Source organism: Polypterus senegalus, chromosome 10 (genome assembly GCF_016835505.1).
Source record: "Polypterus senegalus isolate Bchr_013 chromosome 10, ASM1683550v1, whole genome shotgun sequence".
Taxonomy (NCBI): Eukaryota; Metazoa; Chordata; class Cladistia; order Polypteriformes; family Polypteridae; genus Polypterus; species Polypterus senegalus.
The window spans coordinates 37,830,418-37,845,993 of record NC_053163.1 but is presented as its reverse complement, the minus strand read 5'-3'; the positions used below and the strand labels follow the sequence as shown (position 1 = coordinate 37,845,993).

At 37.0% G+C, this 15,576-nt stretch overlaps 1 protein-coding gene across 1 annotated transcript; it reads right to left on the bottom strand.

The window, feature by feature from the left end:
• Nucleotides 1-449: 449 nt before the first annotated feature.
• LOC120537090 (zinc finger protein 619-like) lies at nucleotides 450-14,051 on the bottom strand. Its single transcript, XM_039765735.1, has 3 exons — nucleotides 13,329-14,051; nucleotides 7,014-7,478; nucleotides 450-2,237 (listed from the first exon to the last, which is right to left on the bottom strand). The coding sequence occupies exons 1-3, from the start codon at nucleotides 13,813-13,815 to the stop codon at nucleotides 1,660-1,662; spliced, it is 1,530 nt and encodes a 509-aa protein (XP_039621669.1). The 5' UTR covers nucleotides 13,816-14,051; the 3' UTR covers nucleotides 450-1,659.
• Between the last annotated feature and the right edge of the window lie 1,525 nt (nucleotides 14,052-15,576).

Genomic DNA, 15,576 nt, shown 5'->3' with positions numbered 1-15,576 from the left:
TTTATCACCGTTTAAAAGGGAGTTTCGGAGGAGTGACCACATCTCCCTGGTGTGTGTTCAGCCGCCCTCTTCACAACACGAGCGGCAGAGATGCGAAGTGGCTGGCGTGTAGCACAGGCTGGGGGTTGGACTCCCTAGTTATGTCAATAGTAACGACATTTTACATGAATAATAAAGATGAACCACCTTCAAATTTTAGTTACATGTGTTTCAAACATTTTAATGGCAAAGGTGGATGTAAATGGGAGCCGGCTAAAAAATGCATCACTCCAAAACGGCCGAGTCCAAGTTCATGAAAATCTGCATGCATCTGCATTATGCATTAATGCATCTGCATGCATCTGCATTATGCATTAATGCATCTGCATTACTGTTGATACAAGTTAAAATCCTTGGAATAGGCTTCAGCCCACTCAAACCCGAAAATGGATTACTCCAGTCTGATTATGAAAAGATGTACTTATTTTATTGAACAGTCATGAAAACCAGAAATTACACTTGCACACAATAATGTTTCCCAAAGTAATATTTGAGGTATTTCCTATTCTGGCATCGTTTTATATATTGGGTAAAAAGAAAGTTGATCCTGTGTTAGTGCTCCTCTCAAGCCAGTCAAAGGTGTCATAAGAAAGGTTTCTTAGTTCAGCAATTAAATAAGTAAAGAATACTTGTCTGGTAACTCTAATTATATATAAATTGCCCATAGATATTTTGAATTTTGTCCAAAGTTATGAAAACAAAGTGGTGTGGCACTGCTGCTTCACAACTCTTTAACTCAGTGTTCACATCTTGGCCTGAATGCCATTTGTGTGGAATTTACAAATTTTCCCTTTCCCTGTGTGGGTTGTTCTCTAAAACATCAAATTAGGCCAACTGGCAGCTCTTAAATTGGCTGTGTGTACAGTAAGTGTGCATGGATGTGTTTTGTGATGGACTATCTTCCCATCCAGGATTAACACTGGAATTGCACCTCAATCCAGAGTTGAATCAAACAGGTTCAGAAAATGGATGTATGAACAGCTGGGCAGAAACATTTTTCTTATCTCACTGAACAATTCATCAAAGAATTTTGAAACAAACTATTGGTTAACTAAACAGTTTTTCACTTTCTGTTAAATTATTATTCTTTTCACTTTTTCATAAAGGATGTTGAATTCTCACAGCTTTAATTATATTAAAATATTAAAAACACTATAACTGATAAATGAAATTTGGATTTCTATTACTAATTATTGTGTCATATAATAACATTCACAGAAAAATTGTCATCAATATATGCTAAGCAACAATTTACACCACTTATTATTAGTTAATCTACAGTACCATAAAAATGGAAAGACAAAACAAGAACACGATAAAATAAACAAATGGTTTAATTTTCATTTATATAAGAGTCTTGTTAAAATCTTAATAAATAAATTATAGGTTTCTAAAGAATAAACTCATGCTATGTTTGATTTACCAGATTACTGACCTGCTTAGTAACTGTACTGTATTTGTCTACTTTGTTTGAAATGGAATGCTTTGATGATTCATAAGAATTCTCGCAGGGAGCCAAGTGGCCCAAGACGCCATGTTGAATTCTATCAGGTGTTTAAAGGTTTTCAATCTTTCAAAACCATTTAGTATCATTTTTATAACTGAACCCCAATATCAGTCTTACACTGTACTTTTTAAAGCACTTACACTTTTGTCAGCATGAAATTTTCTATGTTCCAAAAAGCTGGATTTCCATATGAATCTCTTGCCACAATGTGTACAGCAAAATGGCTTTTCACCAGTGTGAACTCTCTGATGTTGCTGAAGACTAGTCTTTCTGGCATATCTGTTTCCACATTCGGTACAACTGTATGGCTTTTCTCCAGTGTGAATGGCTTGGTGCTGCTGCAGATTCATTTTCCGAGTGAACCTCTTTCCACATACTGTACAACAGTGAGGTTTTTCTGCTGGCTGAATCTTCTGTTGTTGTTGAACATCAATGTTCCATGTGAGCAAACTACCAATCTGCACAGTATTATTCATTTTCTTTTTATTGCTGCTCCTACTGTTACTACTAGTTTCAATATATGGAATGTTTTCTGCATGAGTCTGCTTCTGCTGCCGTTTTATGTTTGATGATGAAGTAAATGTCTTCCCATATTCACCATAGCAATAAGGAGCTAGGGTTGTGCCATCCTTCTGTGACGTCTTCCATCCAGGCTGACAGACTGTGGACAGAGCAGAGCTTCTGTGCACTTCTGAAAAATGTACAAGAAATAAAAGACACAATAGTCAAATAAAAATGTATTTAAAATAAAACCCACAATTTTACAATATTTTAAGAAAAAATATTTCTTTAAATTCTTTTTTTTAAAACCACAGAAATGGTAGAATGAACTGATATTTCCAATGTGTTAAACTGTATATAAGTGATATACAAATAAAGCTGCAGTACATATTAGTTCATAAATGTACAGTTGTGCTTGAAAGTTTGTGAACCCTTTAGAATGTTCTATATTTCTGCATAAATATGACTTAAAACATCATCAGATTTTCACTCAAGTCCTAAAAGTAAATAAAGTTAAACCAGTTAAACAAATGAGACAAAAATATTATACTTGGTCATTTATTTATTGAGGAAAATGATTGAATATTACATATTTGTGAGTATGTGAACCTTTGCTTTCAGTATCTGGTGTGACCCCCCTTTGCAGCAATAACTGCAACTAAACATTTCTGGTAACTTTTGATCATTCCTGCACACCTCCGTACAGAACAGCTGTAAACCTGGGATGTTGGTGGGTTTCCTCACATTAACTGCTCGCTTCAGGTCCTTCCACAACATTTCGATTGGATTAAGGTCAGGACTTTGAAAATAAATAAATAAAATTGAAATGCTAAAAAAGAAAAAAAAAAAAACTTTTAGAGCACTCAGCGGATACCTTCTTTGTGTGAATAAACTTCCTTCATACATGTGACATATCACTTATTTTAGATGAGAGGTGAGAAAAGGTTGTAAATGTCACTGTAGTTTTCTTTTTATATTTTTCTCACAGGTCCAAAATAAGTTCACTTACTAAACAAACATATAATCACTAATAGGCCTTCAGTGCAGTGCAATGCCTCGTACATCCAGTGTCCTTATTAAAAATCCCACATCTGACTGTTATGTGTGTATGTGTTTTCCTCTGGGTACTTTGTTTTCCTCCCAGTGATGAGGGTGGATTGGGGCATTCCAAATAAACAAATCGAGTGTCCCTGAGTGTGCAGGCACCGAGTAGGTGTGGGTGAACGTGTAAGCCTGCAAACAGCACTCTGAGGTTGATTGGGGTGATAGCACCTGCACCCAATCAGGACTATACAAGGAGCTTGTGTGGCAGAAAGGAAAAGATCAAAATAAAAAATACGAAATGAGAAAGAAAAGAAGAGAAACAAACAAAGGTTAAGGTAGGAGAAACAGGCAGGACGATAAGGTGTCTGTCTCGTGAGGAAAGGAGGCAGGATGGTGAGAAGCCTGTGTTGTGAGGAAATGAGGCATTTGGTCTGGAGTATGCCCTAGGGCAGCAAGCAGCAGGCCTGTGCTTCAGTGTGGGCCTGGAGAAGGGATGCTCCCACAGAGCAATTCAGAGGAGCAGGAACACCCCGTTGTACAGCATCTGGCTTTTGATGCAGACTGACTGGCTGAGGGAGACATGAGTGGGGTTCAGCAGGGAGTTCTATGGATGCAGAGGGACCCGAACCCAGGACTAATAGGACAACTGCACCTGTCAGCGTGTGTATCCTCATGCAGCAAGGTCCTGATAGGATAAGCTGAGGAGACGCCAGGTTTTAAAAACAAGCACTGGGGCTTGTGTTTTTAAGGAAGAATCTTCGGGGGATTTTAACCTAATGTTTATTGGATTTTAACCTTTGATTTCATGATTTATATACTGAAGATTTTTTGTTTGCACTGCACGTTTTGGACACTATTTGGCTTTAAGAAAAACACTCCACCACTTTGCACCAACCACTTGCTGACTGTATGTCTCCTCACTTATACTTTTTCTCACAGCAAATACTAAGTGCCAGCCTGGAGTGAAGTCCAGGTGTAATATACTTGCTAAAGTGAAACCAGCAGCCTGGAGACATTGGGCCTCAACCATTTTCATTTGTAAAACTTTTGCAAGTCAAACTATGATGCTATATTTTTTTCCCATTATGGTTTTATAGAGCAAAGAAATGCATGGGGAGTCAGAGCACATGAAGTAAATGAAGTGATTTATTAAAGCATTTTATTACATGTTGTACTGTAAGCATAATTTGTATGTGACAAATAAAAGTTGACTTTGAAAAAGACATATTGAGGGATAGAATGCACATAATTTAGCATATAAAACCATTCTACTTCTACTTATAATTTAACTAAAACAGAACACCGTACACAGTTCTTTTGTACGGTGCTTTGCCCCAATATTGGGCAAAATGCTATCTTTTTTTACCTATTAAATATTTTAAATTTTTGTCTACTTTCACTTTTTAAAAACTATACCACTGTGATGAAGTTAATCAAATTTAAATTAAAAACCTTTGTGATCTTTTTATTTATTTAAATACTAGGGGGCTTCACCCCTTGCTCACTTCGCTTGCCAACCCCCGTGTTTGGTTTTCCGGATATACACTTTTAAGATTTTTTTTTTTCTTTGAATTGTTGCTATTTCGTTCATTTCACTTTTATTTCAGAACTGTAAAAACAATATTTAGAATCTTTGGAGTCCCAATATGCTGAATCTTTTTAATGAAGTCAGTGAGACATGTGTTTAATGACTTTGTACCATAATTCAGGATAGGTTTCTCTGTTTGGAATTTTAGCACAGACAAAACGATCTTCATTGTCAGTAGTTAATCATTTTTTTTGCAAAGTAACCAATAAATGCATATGAGGATTTTTGAAATTCTCTGACTTAAACTTCAAAGCCTTACAATATTTACATACTTCTGACATATCACCTATGTCCATATATTCGATCTCTATTCGCCTTTTCGTTATTTCTGCGAGTAATAATTTCTCTTTTTTTGAGCTAATGCTATGTTTACTTTCTTTGTTTTGATACTGTCGTTTTTTTTTCTGCTTTCATTATCTCTAACCTGCTCTGCATGTGTTTGGCCCCCTTGTTTTTTAACCTCTTTATGACGTTTTACTTTGTTTTCTACTTTGTCTTTTATTTCTGACTTCGCTTTGTCCTGCTTTTTTTTTTCCAATGACACCTGGTCCATGGTGATTATTTTCCCTTTTTCGAGTAATAATTTCCGTTTGTTTGTGCTACTGTGATCTTTGCTTTCTTTTTTTTTTTTTTATACTTTCTAATTTTCCTACTCTCATATTCTTTAACTTTCTCCACGTGTATCACGCCATTTTTTTTTTGAGCCTTTCGAATTCCACTGCTTTCATAATCTCTAACCTGCTCTGCATGTGTATAGCGCCAATGTTTGTGAACGTCTTTATGAAGTTCTACTTTTGTCTTTTACTCTGTCATTTAATTCTGAGGCCGACTGGATGTGCTTTTTTTCAATTCCACTTGTTCCGGGCTGATAATTACTTCCCTTATTTTCTGAATTTGCACCTAGATTATTCCTTTTTGCTCTTTTTTCACTCCCAACGCTTTTGAGTCTCTTTTCTCCGCGCTGCTTTCTTCTTCGCTTAGTCATTGACATTTAATTTATAACGTATTGTCCTTATACGCTTTATATGCACTGAGACCCTGGATCTGTGTGTGCTCAAATCCTTCACGACTGAATGTTTTGCTGCAAGTGGTCTTATTTGATATTGGTTGTAAGTAGGGCGTGTCTGGCAAGAATCTCATATTTTACATCATCGCAAGAGGGTCCTGGGTCAGTCTCTTGGGACAAAGTCTCATGTTTAAGGTCCCCGCGAGACACTCTGTGGCCATTCTCTTTCATCTCGCGGGTCTTTTAAATGTCTTCCATGATATTAATGTGAAGATCCCGTCTTTCTTTCCCAGGATTTTTTTTTACAATAGAGAGAAATAGCACTTAAAAAAAGAGAAACTAGTTTGAAAGCAAAAGGTAAATTCAGGAAAGGTGTCTGGCAGAGGCAGGAGTTGTGGAACAGGTTGGCAAATAGCAGTGCAGCATATGTGGTAAAGGTGTTGGGAGAAACTGTCCAATACATGAATCTGTCAGCAATGGGTGCTTAAAAGATATACTGTCACAAAGGGATTTCTGCAGGCAGCAAATGTGACCTTTGTTTATAGGAAGTGTGTGAAAGGGGTGTACAGTGCAGATGCAGAAAGCGTACATTTGGATATCAACAATGGAGTTGTTTTGGAGAGAGTATGGAAGTTATGCTGCTTAGGAGCAGATGGAAGTGCAAGCATTGCATTCAGAGGGAGTGTCAGACATACATGGAAGACATATTGGTAGCTGTGCCCCGTTCTTGCATCTAAGGGGTAAAGTTTCTGAAAAATGTACAAGGAAGAGAATGCTCTGCGAGAGTGAGACATGACTGATAAAAGCAAAGCTGGAAAAAAAAAACAAGGATAAGAGTGATAAGATGAATATGCTGAGTGGCATGGAATAAGAAAAAAAACTAATGGTGAGTTAAGTAAAAAAAAACTTGGTGTAACAGAGATCGGTGTTGTGCTAGGAGAAATGGAATAAGGTGGCTTGGGTATGTGGCACAAAAGGCAAAGAACGATTGGGTGAAAACGTTCAACACGAAAGAAGTGATGAGGTGGACACCAAGGAGGTTAAACAAGATGTGGCTGGAAGTGATGTCTGATGATATAAAAATGGGTCTCATCCCCAAAGTATCCAGATCCTTGCAGAATAACAGAAAAAAACACATTTGTGAGTAATCTGTTATCCTGGTTAAATCTAGAAAATGGGTGTTAAACGGATGATGATGATTTAAAAAATGCCAAAATAAAAGTACAAGAAGGGAGAGGAAGTAAATAAAACAAGAACAATGGAACAACACAAAGAAAGTGAGGTAGTACATTTGTTTTTGATACAGATCACCTATCTGTTTAACTTACCTATTCCAGGCTCACAGTCAGATGATGCCAATTGTTCACGCTCTTTTGTATCAACAGAAACTACTGACAGCCGTTCATCTGTCCAACACTGGATATCACAAAGCCTTTCTGGAAATAACCTTAGTGCTGAAGCCCCTTCTACATCCAAACACATATTTTCAGAAACACACATCATCTCATCTTCAACAAATAGATTTGATTCGTGGTCATTTGTTTCCTGTTTAATCAGAACAGGTTTCCACTCTAAGCCGTCCTCTGCACACAGGGAGTCTTGCAGAACTACATTTTTCTCCACAGTGTGACAGTGCCTTTGACTGACGCTGCTTTTTTTGTCTTCATGCAAACCCAACTCATGAGTGTGCTGGGTTAACAAAGAGAAATCTTCACCTGCAGCTTCCTCTTTTATTTGAATGATTTTAATTTGTAAACCTTGTTCTGTTTTGAAGACTTCAGGTTTATCTTTACCTGCAAGAGGAAACAAAATAAAACTGAAAATGGTCTCTGGAAAAAAATACCAAAGAAAGGTTCTTAAACATTTTTTTCCAAAGGCTGCCGTGGCCACAGGTTCTTCTCTGAAATATCTCTGATTCTTGTTTCCAACTAGTCATGTCATTTAAGTAGATGCTTTACTCCTACTCCTCTCCTGCCACAGTTGAAATTTCGAATACTGAGTATACTTTTACTTTAGAAGACAACAAAATATTTTGTGGGTGAAAGTGCACTACTAGCACTCAAATGCTCAGAATTTTTTATTTGTGAATATACATGGGATTTCAAAAAGTAAGGTACTATAGAGTTTGTATAAACCGCCCTAATAAGCATAGCTGTTAATAAATTGTGTATTGAAATTTCAGGCCATCAGAGAATACAACTGACAGGTTTACTGATGGGTATGGCACTTTGAAGATGGCAGGGCATCTCAAATGTTTGTTAAACATAGTAGGTGTGTAGTGTGATCTGATTACTTTGTGCCAAAGACAAAACTTCCACTAAAAATTATCAAAAAAATGATAGAAGTGTAGGGTCCAGCAGTCAGACTACTGTGGAACTGATGTAGTGGCTTTGGTAATGGAAAAACTGGATTACAGATAAGGCAATGTCTGGAAACTTGTGCAACTTTATTGACAGATAAAATGTGTTTTATGTGGACTGCAAAATCAAGATAAATGTATCAAGCTTATAGATATTTTAAAGGAAATGTAAAATCCATACTGAAATACCTTGACACCACTGGGCAGGGATGTTTGCCTAAGGCACATGGTAAAACCAATGCCTTAATAAGTTTGGAAATATTGGAAAAGTAGTACTTGACTAAGCCTTTGTTTTGCTTATAAATATACTGTACAAACGTTTGAATAAATACAGAAAAGTGTAAGGTCTTGTTATCTTACTTTTTGAAATAATACCCATGTATTATTCAAACATTATGATACATACACAGATAGAGCGTATGTCCTCATGTGTTGTTTGCAGATCAAACTCTTCACAACACTAAGAATGAAAATGAAGAAAATGAAAAAGAAAATCACAGGTAAATTTTTGCCAAAAACACAAATCACTGCAAAATATTTTTGTCTGTAAAACTGACAACAAAAAAGGCTACTATAAAGAATGTGTGATAGACCGTCATGTGCTACTCTAGGATGTGCATGTGCTCCTGGAGTTGTTCCTGCAGTTGCTTTGGGCAGACATGCAAGACGATTCTGGAGCTCTGTGGGTGTAGTTCATCCATTTTTTATTATTTGTAAAGTTTTTTTTTGTCCTGGGGTACATAAAAGCACCATAAAAACAAACATTACACTATAAAAGGAAACTGTCAAGAAACAAACCTTCCTTCTCTCAATCAATAGTTACTGTATGTACTGTTTCTTTATTTTAGTAGATACTACTCCATCAAGGGCACCAATATCACAGTTCACCAAGTATCCATCCATCCATCCATTTTCTAACCCGCTGAATCCGAATACAGGGTCACGGGGGTCTGCTGGAGCCAATCCCAGCTAACACAGGGCACAAGGCAGGAACCAATCCTGGGCAGGGTGCCAACCCACCGCAGTCACCAAGTATCTGAATCTACAAAATTATTTAACCCATCTGTAAAGTGTCTGATGTGTAGGATAAAAAAGACAATGAGCATGCACACTCAGCAACTAAAACTAAAGGGAACAGAATTGTCCTAAACCAGGGCTACTCAGTTGCATCCTGGATAGTCATAGTGGCTGCAGGTTTTCGCTCTAACCGATTTATTCATTAATATCTGTTTATTTAGTACTAAAGTAATATATTTTTATGTCTAGTTTTAGTTACATCACTTGTTGCAATTCAGAACCCTTAATTGTCTCTTTTACCTTATTTCTCACTACTTTTTCTTTTTTTTTTTGTGAAGTTATTTATGTATTTATATATTGTAGTGAGAAGTTAAGCAAAATTAGACCTTTTAATGGATAACTAGAAAGATTACAATATGCAAGCTTTTGAGGCAACTCAAGCCCCTTCTTTAGGCAAAAGTTCTATCTATCTATCTATCTATCTATCTATCTATCTATCTATCTATCTATCTATCTATCTATCTATCTATCTATCTATCTATTGTTTTAAACAGATGCATCTAAGTTTTAATTATTACCTGGTTTCTTAACCAGGCATCACTTAATGATGAGGGGAAAATGGAAAAAGAAACCACCAGCACTTCAGTTAATGTGCTTCAATTTAAACCTGTATATATGTAATATGAAGTGTTTGCGTTAATAAAATGTTTTAAAATAAATGATAAAGAGACAAGAGATACAAAACTGTTCTGGGCTACAAGACATATAGATAATGTCCTCAGAAAATGAAAATATACACTGTGACAAAAATTTGTCTTGGAATAATTATCTGTTAGCATTATCTACTAGGCCTGACTTCTAATTACTAAACTGGATAAAGTGAAAACCTGCAGCCACTGTGGCCCTTCTGGACTGTAACTGAAGACCTTTGCACTAAAATATCACCCTGTCTGGGACTGGCTTGTGACTTTGTACGAAATAGCCTGGGACTGTCATAAGCGCCTCACTTTATATACAGTTCTACAGTTGTCTGCTTTCAGCCTTTTCAGACTTGACAATGATACAGTATGTCAACCTCCATTAATACTGCAATTTTGGTGGCCCCATTGTCATATTTTCCCCCTAGAAGTATTCTGTTTTTAGTTCGCAATCTTTCCAGATAATTCACAATTTGAATTTCACAAGGTAACTCACATTCCTACATCAATCATTTGTAAATGTGCACGTTTTAATGTTTTAATGCCAGATTTCTTGTTTTCCTTTAAGCACTGCAATAACTTTAAAGTCTATATTTTAAAGAGCCCTTATAATTTTAAGAGTGTCAGCAGGGCTCATTACGGTACCTCAGTCAACACACAGTTGCAGTTAAATTGGTCTTACTGTATGTGGCTGCTAGCTTGACATAAAATGCCATAAACAAGGCTTAATGAAAATGCTAGGGCCACCTGCATCACATTTTTGATACAGCTGTAAAGTGGGAAAAGAAGAACTGACTTTTGTTTTTGCATGTTATTCACTGACGGCCTGCTCCAGCCCGCAGCATTTAACTGGTGTCCTGAACTGTGATGTATCAATTCAAGTTTGGTCACACACACATCATCAGAGCCAGCGGCCCAACCCTGCCACACTGAACAGCTGCTTCTTTGCACAGGCAGTAAGACTCTCGAACACAGCGAGTCTTTTTACATGCGCTTTAATGACCCAGTTGTTCACAGAAATCTGGTCTCTAAAATGCAATGCAAACCCCTATTCCAGTTAGAAAAAAGTTTAATGGTCTCTGATAAAACTGGATAACCCATGTAGATTTCTCTGTGAGAAACCTGATTATGTGGTCATGTAAACGCTTAAGGAGTTTGTAGTCTGTACTGTATATGTCCACTGCACTCTGCTTGCCTGCACATGATAGCTTCACACTTGCTGACAGCATGCATGCGTAGAATCATCCACAAAGATACATTTCCTGAGACAAATGCGGGGGTGATCACATTATTTCTTCTCCTTGTTGAAATAATCTTGCTCAATATTTCATAAGCTGAACAGAATGTGCTATGTATTCTGACTACTTTTAATGTACACTGAAAAAAGTATAACATTGATGTTGTTCATTCAACATAAATTTTCTCTTTCAAGCAACTTAAGATTAGTCATTTAGTGTTGCAGCTTGAAATATTTGGTTTCAGATCTCAAAGTAAAAAAAATTACCAAATTAAGTTATGCTGGAGGGGAATAAACGTAAAAATCCTATTTCATTTAACTTAATATTTTAGGTTGTTCATGTGCTGTGTTTGGGGGCCGTTTGTATATTCTTTCAGTTGAACTTTCCAGTTTGATGGCTTTCCAACTGCCGAAAAAGAAGAACAACTTAAAAAATAGATTTACTTTAGTAAAAAAAACAAGTGAATTGCTCCCAATCACTCTAAATAATTTGCCTCAACTTAAAAATTGTGGGATCAATAAGCTAAAAAGAATTATATTGGTTCAGATTGAAAATATTAAATGTGAATCATCATTTTTTTTTTCAGTGTAATAAGAACCTAACGCAATACTCATTTTATTGAAGTAAAAATACACACATTATTATTTTCCCAAGAGCACTGGGTGCATACCAGTATGCCAGTCCTTTGCATGCCTCAATTGCACTGCCAATTAGAAAAGAGTGTGCCGAGTGCCATTTGGTAACAGAAACATATTAATAAAGTGTCGGTTTTGATTTAATGTAACTTTCTGCTATAGATATGCCAAAGTGGAGTGACTGGGTGATGCAGTGGCCAATGTTATACTGCAAATCAACGGTGACGATATAAAAAGGGCATGTATGTTATTTACTTCAATGCACATAATGAACTAAACATTTAAAAAAAAACATAAGAAAATTATCACAGGCTTCATGCCCATTTTCTGATTCATTGCAGCCGATGATAACATTTAACTCTTCTCTGTATAGTTTAATGATGTCAGAACATTCTGCCAAAGGAGAACTCCAGATGTGTACTTGCAAACAGAGGTTTTTAAGAAACTAGGCTTCTGTCTTAACTCACCTTATCTTGGTTTCGGGTGTGTACGTTAGCACATTCAATGTTAACCCCTGTCCCTGTGTGTGCCTCAATATGGTAAACTCTTATCTAATTATTCTTCTGTTCTGCATTCCTTGTCCATTACACATCTCCTATCATCACTGATTGCTATCTATCAATATGATGTTCATTTGTACTGATATTCCTTGTCCTACATTTCCTTATGCTACATCACTCGCCTTTTTGTACTGTTATATTGTCATACTGTATTTATTGTCTAAATATTGCACTGTGGCCCCAGGAAATGTAATTTTCTACCACTGAAAAATGTACCAAGGTATGTGAATAGATGTTACAAAAAAAAGCCCACTTGACTTAACTCACATTTTCTTCTTTTACTAAGTCTGTTAGAAAAATGAACATTCCGTCAATACATTTTTTAACATGGGCGAGCAAACACAAGTGATTTTGTCTTGGTTTTTGTGTGTGAACTGCATTTCATTATGCTTTCTCTTTGATTGTGTTATTTTATCTGTGCACAGAATCACACCTTTGTGAAGAGCTGTTTTCACATTTGCTAAAAGGCTGCAGTTTTCACCATCTTATTTCAAGCAAGTCATATTCATAAGCATGCTGTTTTTCATAACCAGCAAAAAAGTTAAAATAGTTATATATAAAAGGACATACGCCGCATCACGAACATTTAGGCTACATTCTAATATATATGCATTTTTAAATTGAATATTCATGTATTGATTAAAAAATCGCAGCATTATGTTTGTGACATCCAACTTTGAAATCTCCCGTATTGATGATTTCATTGATTAATTTGCTGTTTATGCCACAATACGACCCTCAACTCTTCTGTACACTGTGCCTTCTGACAATTGGCATACTTTCTTAGCTCCTGTTCACGTGTCCCATTTGGCATGTTCTCTTGGCGTTCACATTTCTGGGCTTCTTATCTCACGATACAAAAGCATGTGTGAACTCTAAAGCGATGGTGTACATACCTCCCATCTACCACTAGCTCCTGACTTAAACCTTTTGCTCTTGGGACAATCACCGCCTGTTGCAAATGCTATTCTGGAAAATAAGGTCTAAGAAATTGGATGGACTGAACAATGCTATTCTATGTAGCGCTCTGGTGATAAAGTGTACATTACAACAGTTTCTCAAATGAACTGCTGTCGCATTTACAGTATTTGACTTCCATAAACAAGGCTGAATGAACACCCCAAGGCCCTGCTTACTCCGCTGTGAGCTACTCCTGGTTGATTTCCACGCGCGGTCCGTTGGTCTGCACCATGATCCACTCGCGGCTTCCCTCTCGGTTATGCCACCGTTGCAGTCAAGCCGAGCTTGCCGGTTACCTACTCTGCTTGTCCCAAAGATGCTCTCCGTCCGGTTCACGTGGTCCCGCGCAGCTCGCAGCTCATTCTGGGATATTTGGAGCTGCATCCTCAAACTTTTAATCTCGTTATCCCTAGCGGCAAGTTCGAGGTGGAGGTCAGCAAACCTTCTGTCCGCATGATCTGTAAACTCCAACCGAACAACCTCCACAGCTGCTTTTAGTGCCTCGTTTACGAGCATATAATAGTCCTTAAACTTTCCACCCCTTTGGCAAACTTCATTTCCATGATGTTCCATTTCTTTACGATATATTGCAAATTTGTTCTCCAGAATATCTGTAAATGCAATTGCTCCCCTGCTTGATGCTGCTTTCGTCCTGCGCTCCATGGTGGTGGCGAGCTTCTTCTGAAAGGCGGGGACTTAACGTTGCGATCTGCCTTTCTCGTTTTTTGTATTTATTTTTTTTTTCATGTACACCTAGCTATAATGAAAAAAAGCGCAAATTGTCAGACGGGTTAACTCTATCCTCAGGATCAGTTTGAAACGGCCTTGAAACCGAACAGAGGTGTAAACTGCCGAGTCTGCCTGGACAGACCGCACGTAACAGCAGCTGCAAAAACCAACTTCCGTGTTTCCAGCGGTTGGCACAATTAAAAAAGCTGCTGTCAAAATAAAAGTCTTCTGACGCGCGCTTGTTTCCGTCATGTTTATATACAGGTATGGAGATAATGGAATTGTCAGAACACTTGCTTCCTCGCAAAAAACATGGAATGAATCCCAGCGTCTACCAGAAATCTGAGCTCAAAACGAGACGGGATACCAGCTGAGCAATCAAACACCCTCAGTGACACGTATCGGATTACTTGTGAAGTGCATAAATCACAATGGACATACAAACACACACACAAAGTTACAAATAAGGAAAAGATAAAAAATGTCAGGAGAAAAGACAGAAGAACTGCACGAACAATTAGTAATTAGAAGTATGAAAAGTTCATTCAGTTTATATTTCCATATCAGAATGAATTTTGTTTTCTTAATTCATGTTCATAGAAAAGTGATTTTGACTGAGTCTGCTATTTTGTAATTTAAATATATGAATGCTCTGTTTGCTTAGTAGGCTATACAAAGAATACACACATCCTCTGTTCTCTTCTTTTTGTTATCATACACAGAGGAAAAACATATAAGATAGTACATGTTTGTTTGAATTCCCTAAAAATCGGTAAATAAGCCCCCTCCTAATACCTTAATAGAGCTGCAAAAGAAAACTGGTGTCTTAAGAGATTTAACTTTTTTAACATAGCAAATATTACTTGTTGGAAGTGAGAATACAAATCTTGAAGTCAGTGAAGGAAGATTGCCATTGCCTGGGTGATAAACCTGGTAATGACAGCATGTGCCCCAGAAGTAATCATGACTCACCAAAAAAGGAAACTGGAAAGATTCCTTCAAAACACAGAAAGGCTGGCATATCAGTAGATTCCAAAAGATACTTCCCATCTAGTCAAGTCATGTCAAGTCAAGTCAAGTGGCATTATCATCATACCATCCATGCACAATGCTGCAGTATGCAGTGGCATAAAAAAAGTTCCCTGAGACTGCAGTGCAAGATATACACGAATGGTACATGTATAACATAACACAAGACCAGTGCAGGATAAATTAACTAAAAAAAACCACACAAAACTATACTATACTATACTACACTACACTATTCTTATAGAAAAGTAATTATGGCATAGGTATTCGAATAGAAAGTGAAGAAAAGCCAAGAAAAATGACACCTTTTATTGGCTGACTAAAAAGATTACAATATGCAAGCTTTTGAGTCAACTCAGGCCCCTTCAGGCGAGATGTAATACAGAAACTGAAGTTCCCTGTGTTTATATACACATTAGGACAAGAAACAACATTGGTAAATCTTTAAATGAGAAATCTTACATGTAAAAAATTAATAGATTCATTCAGACTAGGGTTAATTTAACGAGAGAGAAGAACAACGTATGGTCAAGATCTTTGGATAAGTCAAAACAAGTTCTTTTGAAGTTTGTAATGAGGTTTTCAAAACAATGTGGGTCTGTAGTCAGGTTGTCTGTGTCAGTCTGAGAGATGCAAACAGTCCTCATATCTGGCCATAAAACTCTT